Source organism: Odocoileus virginianus, chromosome 28 (genome assembly GCF_023699985.2).
Source record: "Odocoileus virginianus isolate 20LAN1187 ecotype Illinois chromosome 28, Ovbor_1.2, whole genome shotgun sequence".
NCBI lineage: Eukaryota > Metazoa > Chordata > Mammalia > Artiodactyla > Cervidae > Odocoileus > Odocoileus virginianus.
Window position 1 is genome coordinate 141650 of NC_069701.1, and position 15758 is coordinate 157407.

Below are 15758 nucleotides of genomic sequence, written 5' to 3' on the forward strand. Positions count from 1 at the left end.
CAAGAGCCAGGCCTACCTGGCAGCTCTGTCGTCTGGTCCCCCAGCTCCTCCGCCGTCATCTCCACAGGCTCGGGACTTTTGCCATCAACCATGTCCATCTTGATCATGCCGAGGTTGGTCAGGAGCAGCATGGGGTCAATGTCCTGACAACTGCTTTTAATATTCTCCAGGACCTTAAGACATTTGTATGACTTGAGTTCACTGATATTCTCCTCCAAGAAAAGAACATAGAGGCTCAAGTCATTGTACCCTTCCAACTTCAAATGCAGAACATCGAACGTGGGCAGGATTTCATACACTTTGAGAACATCTGTCTTCTGCTGGAAGGGAACAAACAGGGAGTAGACCACCACCGGAACCAGCATGACATACACCACGAGGTTGATGAAACTGAGCAGCCGGAAGATACCAACAGCAATGAGCTTGCACTGGAACTTATCGGGGACAGTGCTGTCATTTTTCAGGATGCCGGATTTGATGCTGCAAACGAACTCATCCGAGAGAGAGGAGAGGCTCAGGTAATAGCCCAGGTAGATGCTGGCTAACAGTATCGTGCTGAGTGACAGCACCCGGCAGCTCATGTACTTGACGATTAAATGTCTGGAGGCTTTCTTTGTCCTTAAGTACTGTTCCACAATTGGGTACCTGAAGTGGCTTTCCTGTAAACTAAAAAGAAACAAAGAAAAATAATTTAAATCCTCACCAACACCATCAAATAGAAACACATTCAATGGTACCACATGGAAAATTTCCATCACCTTCCCTTCCATACTTCTCTATCTGTAACTTCACTGGAGTACCCAGGGAATAAAATTAGTTTTTTGTTTTCTGTTTTTTTTTAAAAAAAGAAGGAAAAGTAATAATAAAACCCTTCTCCCCCCAACTTAATATTTTAAGGAAGGTCTAATTCATTAAATGTGCTACTTGTAAATTGTTAGAACAACTCCTGGCAGCCTAGTGAATGGTAAATATTTGTTACATAAATTTGATTGTTCTTATTCTACTGCTGTTTTTTTAAACTATAATTTTCCATTCAAGTGTGTAGAAAAAAGACAATTTTTCCAGCCTAACTAGAACACATCTGCTTCCTGTAGGCCAGCAGTGGGAGGCAGACAGCTGAGAGGGTGTGGGTTTAGCTAAACCTGGTCCTGGTTCCAGGTCTTCCACTTAAAGCTACAGGACAGAGTTTTCAACTGGGGCGGCGGGGGGGGGGGGGGGGGGAGAATGAGACAACAGCTGTGAGGGGGATAAATAAATGCAGTTATCTGTAATGATGTTTTGAATATTAAATGAGATAACGTGATAATGCACTTTGGAAAACTCAACAGTGTCTGAGTTATATTAAGAACTTTTTAAAATGAGAGCTGTGTGCTCAGTTGTGTCCAACTCTTTGTAGTCCCATGGAACATAATCTGCCAGACACCTCTGCCCGTGGAATTCTCCAGGCAAGAATACTTGAGTGGGGTGCCATTTCCTACTCCAGGGAATCTTTCTAACGCAGGGATTGAACCCACGTCTCTTGGATCTCCTGTACTGACAGGCAGATTCTTTACCACTAAGTAGTGCCAACTGGGAAGCCCAAAATGAGACTTACTAATGCGGAGATCAGTCCTGGGTGTTCATTGGAAGGCCTGATGCTGAAGCTGAAACTCCAATACTCTGGCCACCTCATGTAAAGAGCTGACTCATTGGAAAAGACCCTGATGCTGGGAAGGATTGGGGGCAGGAGGAGAAGGGGACGACAGAGGATGAGATGGCTGGATGGCATCACTGACTCGATGGACATGAGTTTGAGTAAACTCCGAGGGTTGGTGATGCACAGGGAGGCCTGACATGCTGTGATTCATGGGGTCGCAAAGAGTCAGACATGACTGAGCAACTGAATTGAACTGAACTAAATGCTATTATTGCTATTGTCAATAACAAAAACCAAAGGAAGAATGTCAAAAAAGCAAGGAACTTGTTCCCTAGTTCCCTCACGTCCACTCTTGGTGCCCAGGAGCCTCATAATCCTGTGTTTCTCCATGAAGGGGAAGGTCAAAGCAACTCACCCTGCACTTGAGAATATGAGAGAGTGACACTTCACTCCACAAGGGAAGGACTTGAGGTGAGGACCGCTGCTGGGGCAGACAGGTGGGGTGAGATCTGGGGAGAATGGGCCTTCCTGGCTCCCCCCAGGTGTCACAAGGCAGATGGCAGTCGCCCATGTATTGGTAGTGAGAACCCAAAGCCCAGATGGACAGGAGAAGGGCAGCAAACTCGTACTCCCAAATCCCAGTGGGCTGGGAGCTGAGTTACCTTTGCCCCGTGTTCTCATTAACTTTTGGTGCTGGACAGACACTGTCTCTCAAGTCAAGGTCATGCATGCTCTTCGCGGCTTTAATTGCGCGGTTGTAAACTTTGTCGAGTTCTTCCATGATAAACTTCAAATCCGAGCAAACATGAGGAGCAGCTGCGAAACGCCAAAACAGGGAGGGCAGGTACAGCAGGATGGCCACCAGCAGCAGGATGTAGGGGAAAAACTGAAAAACAGAGGAGCAGATCATGCAATCACCAGAACTGCGCCCCCCTCCAGTCCCCATTGAAGTTACCATGCCAAGCAATGTGAGCAGTTTTCTCATTTTGACACTAAAGTGCATCCCCACATCACTTGTGAAAATCAGGCTCCTTACCCAGTAGCTACATCTTAGGGCTAAATTCACCTGTCCAGGTAATACTTGACACTAGTAACTCCCCAACTTTGCTAGACTCTAATTTGAAATAATTGGCAAGTACATCATGACACATGATATCTCCACTCTAATCAAAGAAAGAAACAAAAAATAAAATTATTCCCTGGTCTTTTAAAATAATTCCTCAGCAAAATCACAATTAAGGAACTGTGACATTAACAGTAGCCTCCGGGTTTTCTTTTTTTAATCGCTATGATTTTAGGAGGTCACTAAGGCTTTTGGAACTCTGTTTTTCTCCCTCTCTGGAATCTGGGAGAATAACACAGAAATGCACAACTTTTCTCAAAACAAATTAGAAAAATGTTGGTTTCAGTGACTCAGTAAACATCTCATGAACCAGTGGAAATAAACAGGTAAAATCCACAAAGTGCAGAACGGACCTTCCGTAGAGGGACAGACCATGAGGACCACACAGCATCCTCACTTTACAGCCAGGTAATCTCAAGTCTAGAGAAGCCAACAATAATGGACAACAGTCATGGGGGAGCATCCCAATCTGAATGGTGCGCAAAACCAACGAGAGAGGCTTCAGAAGTCAGAGGGAAGAGCATCCTGTAACCAAGTGCCCTGGGGAAGGGAGGGAAGGCTCAGCCTCAAAGACAGAGGGAGCTGCAGCCAGCACAGATGTGAAGTCAAGCTCAGGCAGTGGCCTTGGCAGCAAGGTTGCTGAGCCTCTGACCTCAGTTTCCCTATCTATGAAATGGTCATGTGACACAGGTGTTATGAAGATTAAATTAGATACCTTATGAAAAATGCTTCACGTGGTGCCTGGCATGTCACAGGCACTAAAACACACCAACCAGAACCAACAGAAGGGCTACAGAGTGGCCACGTTAATGCCAATCCTCACAATGAGCCCAGCAAACCATTACTGATGGCCTCATTTTGCAAAGATGAAGAGGATGCCCAGAGCAATTGCTGGCCCTGGAGCACAAAGCTGGTGACAGAGGCAGGATACAAAGCTGGACCTTTCTGACCCCAGAATCATGCCTCTTCCACCATAATACACTGCAGATTATTTCACTTCTCTGGAAAACTTATCCCTCCCTTTGGATTGGTCTCTCTCCACAGCTCCTCAGAGCTGTAACAGAAAGAGGCTACGAAGGCCTTGAGTTGACACAAAACCTGACCCTGACATCTCTGGAAGCCGGCAGCAGACCAAGTGAGAGTGTGACTCACTACAGACTTGTGTGTGTGCTTAGTCACTCAGTTGCATCCAGCTCTTTCTGGTCCTATGGAGTGTAGCCCGCCAGGCACCTCTGTCCATGGAATTTTCCAGACAAGAATACTGGAGTGGGTTGGCATGCCCTCCTCCAGGGGATCTTCCCCACCCAGGGATCGAACACGCATCTCTTAAGTCTCCTATATCGGCAGGTGGGTTCTTTACCACTAGCGCCACTGGGGAAACCTGGGAAGCCACTATAGATTATTAATAGATGTACAGAAAAGTTGCAAAGATGGTCCAGAGTGTTCTCAAATGACCCTCATTCAGTTTGCCCCACTGCTGACATTGGACATCTCCATGGTACGCTTGTTAAGAGGAAGAAACTGTTGTTTATATATTACCATTAACTACATTTCAGGCTTTGATTTGGATTTCTCCAGTGTTCCCATTAATGCCTTCTTTTTGTTTCAAGATCTAGGGTACACACTGCATTTTGCTGTCACGTCTCCCTAGAAACCTTGGTCCTATAACAATTCCTCAGTTTGCCTTGTTTTTCATGAAGAACAGCATTTTTAAATGCTTAAAATAACACAAATTCACAAAGGAAATGGCTGACACTGATATACAGCTATCACAACATTAAAAGACAAATTTGTATATGCTTCTTTATTAGCACATTTGATGGGATCTAACAGATGGTCCAACAACACAGTACCTTGGAAGTGATGAAGAGTAAAAAGTACTTCAAGACAGCTGAGATTTCTATGGGTGACAGTGACAGGTGGTACCGACACCACTATAGATTTTTGACTACTTTCAGACATGGTTTATAAACTTTTAGTTGGAAGTAGACAGAAAATAAGGCTGCCCTATGTTTTCTTATCCCAGTTCATAGACTTCCCGACGTTATCATGGAGCCCATATTAGGAAGCCCTGCCCCAGGGGCAAGAGAAATAGCAGAAATGGCTCAGAAACTCCACAGTCTTGGGGGTTCTGGCATGGGATGGCATCCTCAAAATTACTAACCCAATTTACAAAGAGCTGCTACACAATGATACACACAAGAGGCTGTGATTAGCTGCATTTTGGCCACATGATTCATTGTTGGCTACAGTGAGATGCAGTGTTCCTTTAATCCTAGTCACCCTGAGGGGTGCCCATTAGTATAAAAATGAGTTTGTGTTGCTTCCATAACCAGAAGAAACAGGGATTTCCTTTGACAACCACGGAGGGAACACTTTCTAACTTGGGGCTACGGAATATGTGTTTAAGTCACTTTTGTTTCAAAGCTATTCGAATAATAGTATTTAACCTCCAAGCATTCTTTTAAATTGAAAAGTAACTATTTACAGCCTGTAACAATTTTTCTAACATGTCAAAACCATGCAATAATTAGCACCAATGAATAGTTCACCACCACTCACTGCAATTAGAAAAATGAATGTTTAAAGGTATTACACATCGAGTGTTTCTTTTCTTCTAAATATCCTTGTACTAAAAAATAAATAAATAAATAAATAAATAAAAATAAATAAATAAAAATAAATAAATAAAAAATAAAAAAAATAAATATCCTTGAACTTTGATCACCTGTAGCGGAGTGTAGAGGAATGTCATTTGTTAGTTTTTCTTCATAGTTAAACCTCTCTTTTCCTTTCCCATCAGAAAGAAAAAAGTGATTTTCACAAGATGGTTTTAAAATTAATTCCACTGAAATAGAAATTTTTTTAAAAGGCCATGAAATTATATTATTTAAAATCCTTTCGTCCAAATAAGGAGAATGGAAAAACTACCAGGCTTTCAAGTGCATCTGCTGGAGGGGGACGGCTTTGTTCCTAACCTCTATCTACTCCCAGTTAGTTCTGAGGTCTCAGCATCTTTCAAAGTCGTGATTGCATGATTCAGAGTTTTTGCAGATGTAACTAGTGAAGACGAGGTAATACTAACTTAGCATTGCATGCTCAGTTGTGTCTGACTCTTTGTGACCCCATGGACTGCAGCCCACCAGGCTCCTCTGTCCATGGGATTTACCAGGCAAGAATACTGGAGTGGGTTGCCATTTCCTCCTTCATGAGAGCTTTCCAACCCAGGAATCAAACCCACATCTCCTGCATTTCTCACATTGGCAAATGGATTCTTTACCACTGAGCCACCTGGGAAGCCTGTCATATTAACTTAAGTAGTTGCTGCTGTTCTATCGCTCAGTCATGCCTGACTCTTTGTGACCCCATGGGCTGCATCATGCCAGGCTTCCCTGTCCTTTACCATCTCCCGGAGCTTACTCAAACTCATGTCCATTGTTTCTGTGATGCCATCCAACCATCTCATCCTCTTGTCCCCTTTTCCTCCTGCCTTCAATCTTTCCCAGCATCAGGGTCTTTTCCAATGAGCTGACTCTTCAGATCAGGTGGCTAAAGTATTGGAGCTTCAGCTTCAGCATCAGTCCTTCCAGTGAACATTTCAGGACTGATTTCCTTTAGCATTGACTGGTTTGATCCTGCAGTCCAAGGAACTCTCAAGAGTCTTCTCTAAGGACACTGTTATAAAGCATCAATTTTTTGGCGCTCAGCCTTTTCCATGGTCCAACTCTCAAATCCACACATGACTACTGGAAAAACCATAGCTTTAACTAGATGGATCTTTGTAGGCAAAGTAATGTCCCTGCTTTTTAATATGTTGTCTAGGTTTGTCATAGCTTTTCTTCCAAGGAGCAAGCTAACTACCTTAAGGTGGGCTCTAATCCAGTGACTGGTATTCCTCTAAGCAGGGCCATAAGAAGGCACAGAAACACACAGGGGAGAAGGTATGCGAAGACAGAGGCAGAAACTAGAATGATGCACCTACAAGACAAAGACCACCAAGACCGCCAGCCATGACCAGAAACCAGCAGCAAGACACCAACAGACCCTCCCTCTGAGCCCCAAAGCAGGAATTGACTCTGCTGACATCCTGATTTCCAAATCTAGGAGAGAGGAAATCTTGGTTGTTTCAAGTTACTGAGTATGTGGTCACTTGTCAAAGCAGTCCCAGGAAATCCACACGAAGGGGAAGCATGAACTGAATTATGAAGTTCCCACAGTATGGGGAAGCCACTGGTGGAGGGCATGATGGAAATTTATTTTAGAAAGATTATTACAGCCATGAAGAAAAGATGACACTGGAGAGGAGACAGCAGGCAGGAGGTTATGCAGCAGACAGGGGCAGTGATAAGCACTAACAAGGCAGCAGCAGCAGAGAAGATGGATCCGAGAGCTGTTGGGTCGGCCAGAAAGTTCGGGTTTTTCTGTAACATCTTATGGAAAAATCTGAATGAACTTTTTGGCCAACTCAATACACAGAGGGAAAAATCTATCTTCTGGGGCCCAACTGTAAGTGATGGATGGAAAAGGGGAAAAAATAGGGCTATGAATCCCGTGTTTCCAGCTCAGATTGAGGGCATGGGTGGTAGCGCCATCAGTTGAAATAAAGAAATAAGGAGGAACAGACTCAGAGCAGAGAGGAGTGACGTGGGAGACAGAGCTGAGATGAGAAAGTCTGAACATGAAACATCACAGTCAAGAGTAGCCTGGTGGAGACGTGTAGTAGATAACTAAAAATAAAAGAAAATCTGACCATTTCTTTCCAATTTCAGATTCTGCAGCATAGAGATGGTCAAAGAAGCCAAGAGCATGGTTAGGATCCAGGCAGAACGTGCAGGAAAAGACAGGCAAACCATGCAGGACGTGACACCCCAACACTTCAGGATCAGTCAGCAGGAGTCATGTTAATCAAGAACAAATTCTATAGGGGAGGAAACATATAAGGTTCACAAATTATGTTTGCTCCCGGATGCCTGTTGCTTGGGCAGTAGTAACGCACTTAAAGGTAACTTCAATTACACGAAGCCCAATGAGTGAAGGGCTCCCCAGAAAGACTGATGCATTATATCAGCGGTTTATAAAGGAGAGAGGAGAAAGGTGGTGTGTCATTCTATTCTGCACAAACAAAGACACCCAAGGCAGCAGGCTTCATGCTAGGTGACATTCTGGAAAGGACCTAACAGGAAGAGAGACTTGGAAAAGAGAAGATGGCAAACAGAGCATTTGTGTGTGAAAGAAGAAAAGACTCCTGTTAATAGAATTAGAACCAAGTCACAAGGAAGCAAGGAAAAACTTTCCCAAAGATCGGCACGAACATGGCACGGAGTGTTCCATGAGGTGATGAGTTCTGTTTCACTGGATCATCTGGGAGGGCTTAGGAGCTCTGGATCTGGGGTGGGAAACTTTTTCCTGCAAAGGGCCAGACAGGAAATGTTTGTGAGCCATATGGCCTCTGTCACAAGTTGGTGATTCTGTCATAGTATAAAAGCCGACACAGGTAATGTGTACAGGAGTGGGCGTGGCTGTGTTCCAATGAAACTATCTGCAGAAATGGGTGACGGGCTGGGTCTGGCTGGAGCACGTATGTCAGTCTGCCAGCCCTTGTCCGGGATCTTTGCTTTGCAACAAGTGATCCACAGACAAGCACCCTCAGTATCACCTGGGAGCTCGTTAGAAATGCAGAATGCAGGCCCCCATCAGGCCTACTGAATCTGAGTCTGTATTGCAGAAACTCTGGATTCCAGATTCTGATCCCTCCCTCATCCAAGATTGCTTCGTTATTTGCTTTTCTGTTTAGTGACCTATCTGGCTGGGCTACAATATATCCTCAACAGTGTCCAGTTTTCAACAAGAACCACCACCACCACTACAAAACGAGACAAGCAAAGAAAAAGGAAAGTCTGAATCTAAATTTCAACAAGATCTCCAGGTGACCTGCGTGCACACAGTCTGGGAAACACTGGTCACTGGTTTAGATGACTGGTGTCTACAATGGAATCTAATCTGGCCTAGCAAAAGCAGACTCTCCTGAAAAGTGGATAAAAATCACATTCCGGGCCTTAATCCCACAGGTTTCAAACCCACAGGTGTCAACTCAGTAGTCTGGCTGGGACCCTGGGTCCTGTATTTTCACATGGATAATGCTAAGGTTTGAAAACCTCTGGTCTGGTAGCCTCAGAGAACCCCTCCCACTAAGCTTCTTTGCATCCACTTAAAGAAAACATAGCAAGATCTGACAACTCCGTTAAGTTTCTTCTTTTTGTCTGTTTTTCAGTCAAAACTGGCTTTTCTGTTTCAGAAAGAAATCGTGCCTAACGGTTGCCTACTTTATGAACTTGAACAAAGAGAAGAGTACACTCAAAAAAAGACCAGTTATCAAACAGTCCTGGAGTGCCAGCTGCTGGTCATTTGAATGCACCCACATTTCCACCAGAGACAACTCAGGTACGAGTCACCAGAAATAAGGCGCGGGAGAGAGAGGGAGGAGGAAAAGGGCCGGCGACATGAAAAAGCAGGTGCAGAGGAGCTCCAGCAGGAATCACACCACCGTCAGTCATGCCCTCGCCCACGCCAGTGCTCCACTGAGTGACTTCTTCAGGGCGATTCTGGGTCTGCTTTTTTTTTTTTTTTGGCTGCGTCAGGTCTTAGTTGGTCATGTGGGACCTTTCATGGTGGTGCATGGGCTTAATTGTCCCATGACATGGGGAATTTTAGTTCCCCGACCAGGAATTGAACCTGCGTCCTCTGCACTGCAAGGCAGATTCTCAAACGCTGAACCACCAGGGAAGTCCCTGGGTCTTCTGGTTTTAGCTCTGACATCAGAACTGAGTTGAGAAGTGTTCACATAAACCCTGTGCCTCTAACCCCCTCATCGTGAGCACAAGTCAGAAGGCTCTGGAGGAGGACCAAGTCTGCTTCTGATCAGGACTTGCAGCCACCTCGTTCCTCACCTCCTGTCCACACATGTGATCCGAGCACCCACTATGGACGGTACATAGTCCTTGGGCACAGGGATGAACAAGACACGTCATGGTCTCTGCCTTCATGGAACTTAAAGAGTCTTGGAACTAAAGAATTAATTGAGAAGAATTAAGGCAAATGCCAGGTGGCACTAGTGGTAAAGAACCCACCTGCCCATGCAGGAGACATGGGTTCCATCCCTGGGTTGGGAAGATCCCCTGGAGGAGGGCATGACAACCCACTCCAGTGTTCTTGCCTGGAGAATCCCATGGACAGAGGGGCCTGGTGGGATACAGTCCATGGGGTCACAAAGAGTTGGACATGACTAAAGCAACTTAGCACACAAGGCAAGTAATGACCGTATCCCAGGGTGATTCCAGGACAAGGGCAGGCTGCTCTGGGAATACACAACCAAGCAACACAGACCAGGGTAGGGTACAGATGATAGTCTGCTCAGCTGCTGCCCCATTTCTAGGATCTGAATGTCTGAGGCAGGGTGTGTGGTCTACTGTCTACCCAGCCGGCCCACAGTCTTATTCCTGGAAGCTTCACATTCACCCACCTGGCCCTTGAAGCACTTTGAACTGGCAACAACCTCAGTCTAGGGTTCAGGGGAAGCTTTTAGGTGGAAACGACATTTAAGCCGAGACTAGAAAACCAAATTAGGAGTTCCCCGGATTCGGGGCTGGTAAGGCTCTTCAAAGTAGAATGTGAGTGAAACAGCCAAGAACATGAGACCTGCAGGAAGTCAGAGCCCCTGGGTGTAGAGGGGGTGAGGCTGGGTCAATGGTTCACAGGGCCAGAAAGGAGAGTGAACTTGTTAGCCAAAATAGGTTTTTGTTTTTGTTTTTTTTAAGAAATAGAGACATTTCATAAGGACACTGGAGGTGTTTGTCTAGGGAAATGAGTGGGAAGCCTTTCCTTTCTCCAGGGTATCTTCCCAACCCAGGTCTCCCGCATTGCAGGTGGATTCTTCACCAGCTGAGCCACAAGGGAAGCCCAAGAATACTGGAGTGGGTAGCCTATCCCTTCTCCAGTGGATCTTCCAGACCTACGAATTGAACCAGGGTCTCCTGCATCAGATTCTTAACCAACTGAGCTATCAGGGAAGCCAGGAAAACGACAGTCATGCCAAAAAGTGCCCCTGTGATCGTGTGGAACTCGGCCGAGATGACAGGCAGTCCCGGGGGCCAGACCAAGGGGCAAAGGGCTCAGAGCTGCCTAAGGAAACAGACCTGATGGGGCTCAATGACGAACAGGATGCGGGGAGGGAGACAGAGTTGCAGTGGCCCTCGGATCTGTGGCTGATCTAACAGGGTGGCTGGTGTCATGAACCGAGCTAGAGGTCACACTGCGGACAGGAAGGGGGCAGAAGGTCAGCTCTGAAGCTGTGCTGGAGGCACGAGCCAGACCTCCAGGGGTCCAAACTTGGGGTTCAGCGGGTCATGCGGATCTGGAGCTCAGGAGAGAGGGCCAGGCTGGGGGTGAAGACGTGGGTGTCAATGGTCCACAGTAGCAAAGAGGAACCAGGACCTGGGATGGTTCCGGGAGGGGTGCCAAGGAGGTGCCCTGGGAGAGAACCCCAGCTTCTCAGGGATGGGCGAAGGGCAACACTGCCGCAAGAGACAAGACAGCGCCTGCAGGAGGGTACGGCCTGCAGGACTGGACACTCGAGAAGCCAAGCAGCACATGCCCCGGAGAGAGAAGTAACTGAGCAACAAGGAGGGCGGAGGTGACCTCAGCAAGACCACGCACTGCAGAGGCGGACTCGCGAAAACGTCACTGGGAAGAGAGCCCTTGGGAAGGGAAAGGCTGAGGATGCAGATGAGAAAGATGGGGAGGGGTGTCCCTATAACCTGGGAGGGGGATCCAGAACACAGGTGGGTCACACGGGGGCCTGGCTTTGGTCAGGAGAAGGGGCTCCTCCACTCACCAAAAGGAGGGGGCTGGTGCAGCTTGGGGACACTGGGCAGGCCCAACGGCAACGGGCTGAGGGCGCTCTCACGGGCTGAAGGTCTCTTTCCAGTTCTGGAATGGCTCCTGTACTCTAGTTATTTCTGATTGAGTGCTGAACACCACATGTGAAAAACCGGAGCAAGGGTCTGAGGCTCTGGACGAAGTGACTTCCTCCAGTGAGGACTACCGTAATTTTGCTTCTGGCTGGCAGTAGACCAGAGACACCGACAATCCCAAATTCCCTTCATTTAACTGGTGCTAAAATGCTTCGAACCAAGGTTTTAGACCCTATGAGGGCTGGCTGAACTCTGCATTATCCCTCACTCCTCAGCAGTGGCCTTTCAAGCCTAGGGCGTTGACCAGGGTCCTTCCAGCTTGGCCCGTTCAATTTTTTGTCTCCAGTCCTGTGAATCTGGAAAGACCTCCGCTCAGAGTTTCAGCCAAACTTCTACCAAAACAAGCCAGGCTACCATCACCAGAAAAAGAGCTCCATCTTTCACTAACATCAAAAACTTAGGGCTTGGCTACCCACACTGTTCTATAAGACTTCCCCAACCCTGCAGAAGCAAAAGGAGCCTAGAGACCTGATTTTCACCTTATAGCCAGCAACTAGTTTTGTGACTCCTGGGCGTGACCTCCCAAGATGCCCTTATCCTCACATGTAAAATGCTTCTGGATCAGAATCTTTGATCATCTTCCTGCTCTAGAAGTTTCGCAATCTCTAACATCCCTGCCACCTCCTACACTGGACAATCCCAGAATATACATTCTTCTTCTGTGGATCCATCAGTGCCTAGCCCAGCCACTGATCACAACTTTCCATTCCCAGAAGACCGTTAAAATAAATGGACTTAAACTACCACAAGAGAGCGTCCCTGGTGGCTCAGTGGTAAAGAATCTGCCTGCCAATGCAGGAGATGTGGATTCGATCCCTGGGTCAGGAAGATAATCCTGGAGAAAGAAATGGCAACCACTCCAGTATTCTTGCCTGGGAAATCCCATGGATAGAAGAAGCTGGTGGGCTACAGTTCACAGGGTCATGAGAGTCAGACATGACATGGCAACTAAACCACCACCAGACTACAACAGCATGCATTTAGATGTGCAAACAAAGACATTCAGTTTCTAGAACTGTGCCCATTCACACAGAAAATCCTTATTATCTGCTGCCCTGGCTACTAAGTCATGCAAAGTTGATGAGGACGCAATCAACGCCAAGGCAGAAGTCAGAGAGAAAAGCCCAACCCCGAAGAAGAAAGGAGTCAGTGGAGAGCATCATTGTGCCAAATGGCACGTGATACACAGACAAGTCTGAGTCACAGCAAATGATTTACATTGTTCTTTTTTAAAAAAGAAGGATGCTATGTGCTCAAGACAAGAGAGCCTCAAATGTTGGCCTCTGGCTTTTTAGAAGCTAACATACCATGCTTTCCTTGGTGGATGAGAAATCCCAAGATACACAAACATTCTACTTGTTTTCATGATGGACAAAAAGACCAGTGGTTGAAAATAATGACAAGCTGAAACAAAGTCCCACTTTCACAAGCACAGAGAAGAACCCAGTGGAGCCATTTCATTATGCAGAGAACATTCTCCTGCGCAAACCTGGGGGCTCTGGCCCAAGCCCCACACTGCGAAGCCGCTGTGTGCCCTGCCCCCACGCTCCCCTGGCCACGGAGCTCCTGGCCTGCTCCTCTTCTCTGCAGGACACTGCTATCTCCCAGGCAGCAATCTTCCCTTCCCTGCAGCATGTGGACCCATCAGAAAGCAAAAGCATGTCTGCCAAAAGCTGTGCTGCAACCAACACCCCCAGATGAATTTTTTCCTGGGCTTCTTGGTGGTGGAGTAACACACAGGCTGGAAGCTACTGACCTCTAGGCTGGTCCTTCCTTTTTCCAAGAGGTCCTGCATGGGGTGGAATAGGAGCTGGTGGAAGCTCTGAGTCCCAGCTCTGCTGTTCTCTAACAAAGCTCCTTGAGGCATAAAAAATGGCCTGAGAGCCTCCTATGGTTCAGACATCCCTGGGCATTAAGGGTAGAAAGGTGACTGAGACACATGAGGTGCCAGCCGTTACAGAGCTAAAATCAGAGGGCTTCAGTTTCCCATCTGCTAAAGGAAGGTGCTGGATCTAGTCATTTTGGAGGTTCCTTCCAATTTTAACATGCTATGTCTTTACGATCTGAGTTACAGCCCTGGTTGGCCACAGGCGGCTGTGGACTGGTGCATCCGCTCCGGACCTCAGTTCCCACGCTGGCAAAGCAAAGAGGTGAGATCTCCAATATCCCCCATTACCTTATGCAGACACAACGGAAGGTTTCCAGAATCGCCTTGCAAGGAGTCCTTCTGCTGGACGGCCGCCCAGCAGTAAGAATCCACAAAGGAAGCCTGACGCCATGAGAAAGAGCTGGGGGAGAAGCAGCTTATCTGGGTACCTAAGGAGCAAGAACAGAGCGTTTCAAGTCAGGGTGAATGCCGGTGTGCGGACCCTTCCCGCCGCACGCCTCCCCTCCCCGCCGGCCTCAGGCTCGCACGTGTTTGCTAAGTCACCAAGCACCGAGACAGGAGTAAGGCCAGCACCGAAACCAAGCATCCAAGTCTGCGGTAAAGCTGACTATTGTGAGCTTTCTGGCCAGCGCTCGACATGACAGCAGCTTGGGCTCAGTTGGGGAACAACTCTTGAAAGAAGAGACACCATCATAAAAAGGAAAAGTGAGGACTTCCCCGGTGGTCCAGTGGATGAGAAGCCTCCTGCCAATGAAGGGGACACAGGTTTGATCCCTGCTGCAGTAAGATTCCATAGGCCGCAGAGCAGCTAAGCCCAGGCGCCGCCACTGAAGCGCATGGAGCCTAGACCCTGTGCTCCTCAGAAGAGGATACTCTGCAGTGCGAGGCCCACACACTGTAACTAGAGAGCACCCACGCGGCCACCAAGAGAACACTGATAAAGAAGGAAAAGTGAGCAGGAAAGGAACCAAAGCCAAACATGCATTAAGGAAATAGGCAGTGGGTTTAGTTTAAGGTGAGGATGTGGGGCGGGGGGACGGTCCCAGGTGCTGCTAGTGGTGAAGAACCCAGCTGCCAAATGCAGGAGATCTAAGAGATGTGGGTTCAATCCCTGGGGTGGAAAGATCCCCTGGACAAGGGCATGAAACCCACTCCAGTATTCCTGCCTGGAGTATCCCATGGACAGAGGAGCCTGGCAGGCTACAGTCCATAGGGTCGCACAGAGTCGGACACGATTGAAGCAACTTAGTCCACGGAGGGTGGGGAGTAGGGAAGGAACTACGTCTCCCACGTCTCCCCAAGAAGGCTACCGTTACTTACTGCCTGGTAGACTGCTCCTGACTCAGCACAGAAAATTGAACAGGAAAAGGAGTCCTTTTTACAACAAAGAAACAGTGAACGCTCAACCTGAGGAAGAGACAGTTGGTGCAACATTTGGTAATACATCCCTGTACGGAAAATCAAGTTTTCCATCTCCTCTAAGCAAAAAGAAGGCTGAGGCCAGAAGAACAGCCCAAATGGTGTATGTTCAGAAGGCAGATGCTCCCAAGTGCCAACCCGCAGGCAGGGAGCAGGGCGTGGGGTGCGGACTGGGGAGCTGGGACCCCCGAGGCTCTCATAACTTGCTGCTCTTCTGTGAGGGGCTCTGGACCTCGTTCTTTCCTCTGCAAACAGAGGCCCGCATCTCCCGAAGACGGCTGCCGTTACTTACTGCCTGGCAGACTCCTCCTGACTCACAGGGGCCACTGTGGAAAGTGCACCAATGAAACTTTGGGTGCAGGGCTGACGCCGCATCTACCCTCCTCACCGGCAGGCAGAGGGCTGGCGCTGAGGCTCCACGGGCCCAGCAGCGCCCCTCCACCCGCAGGGGCACAGGCACCAGCCCTGGGGGCAGAGGCTCCCCCTCCCTGTCGCACGGCTCTGACGATGCTGCACCTAAACCTGCCGCCACCCACAGCCGGGGACTCGCCACTGACTTACAACTCCTGGGACATCCAAATGGGAGCAACATTAAACTCTGCGTCTGAAAAGAGGACCTGGTCCCCGACAGCCACACGCTGAGCGCTACCTCTTCCGGCACAA

At 47.9% G+C, this 15758-nt stretch overlaps 1 protein-coding gene across 1 annotated transcript in view; it reads right to left on the reverse strand.

The window, feature by feature from the left end:
• Positions 1-15758, reverse strand: part of PANX1 (pannexin 1) — a 59744-nt gene that overhangs the window by 5881 nt on the left and 38105 nt on the right. The window contains exons 2-4 of the mRNA XM_070457113.1: positions 13965-14104; positions 2299-2522; positions 17-666 (exon numbers count right to left, since the gene is read on the reverse strand). Of these exons, the coding sequence (XP_070313214.1) occupies positions 17-666; positions 2299-2522; positions 13965-14104 (1014 nt within the window). The remainder of the gene's footprint in view (positions 1-16; positions 667-2298; positions 2523-13964; positions 14105-15758) is intronic.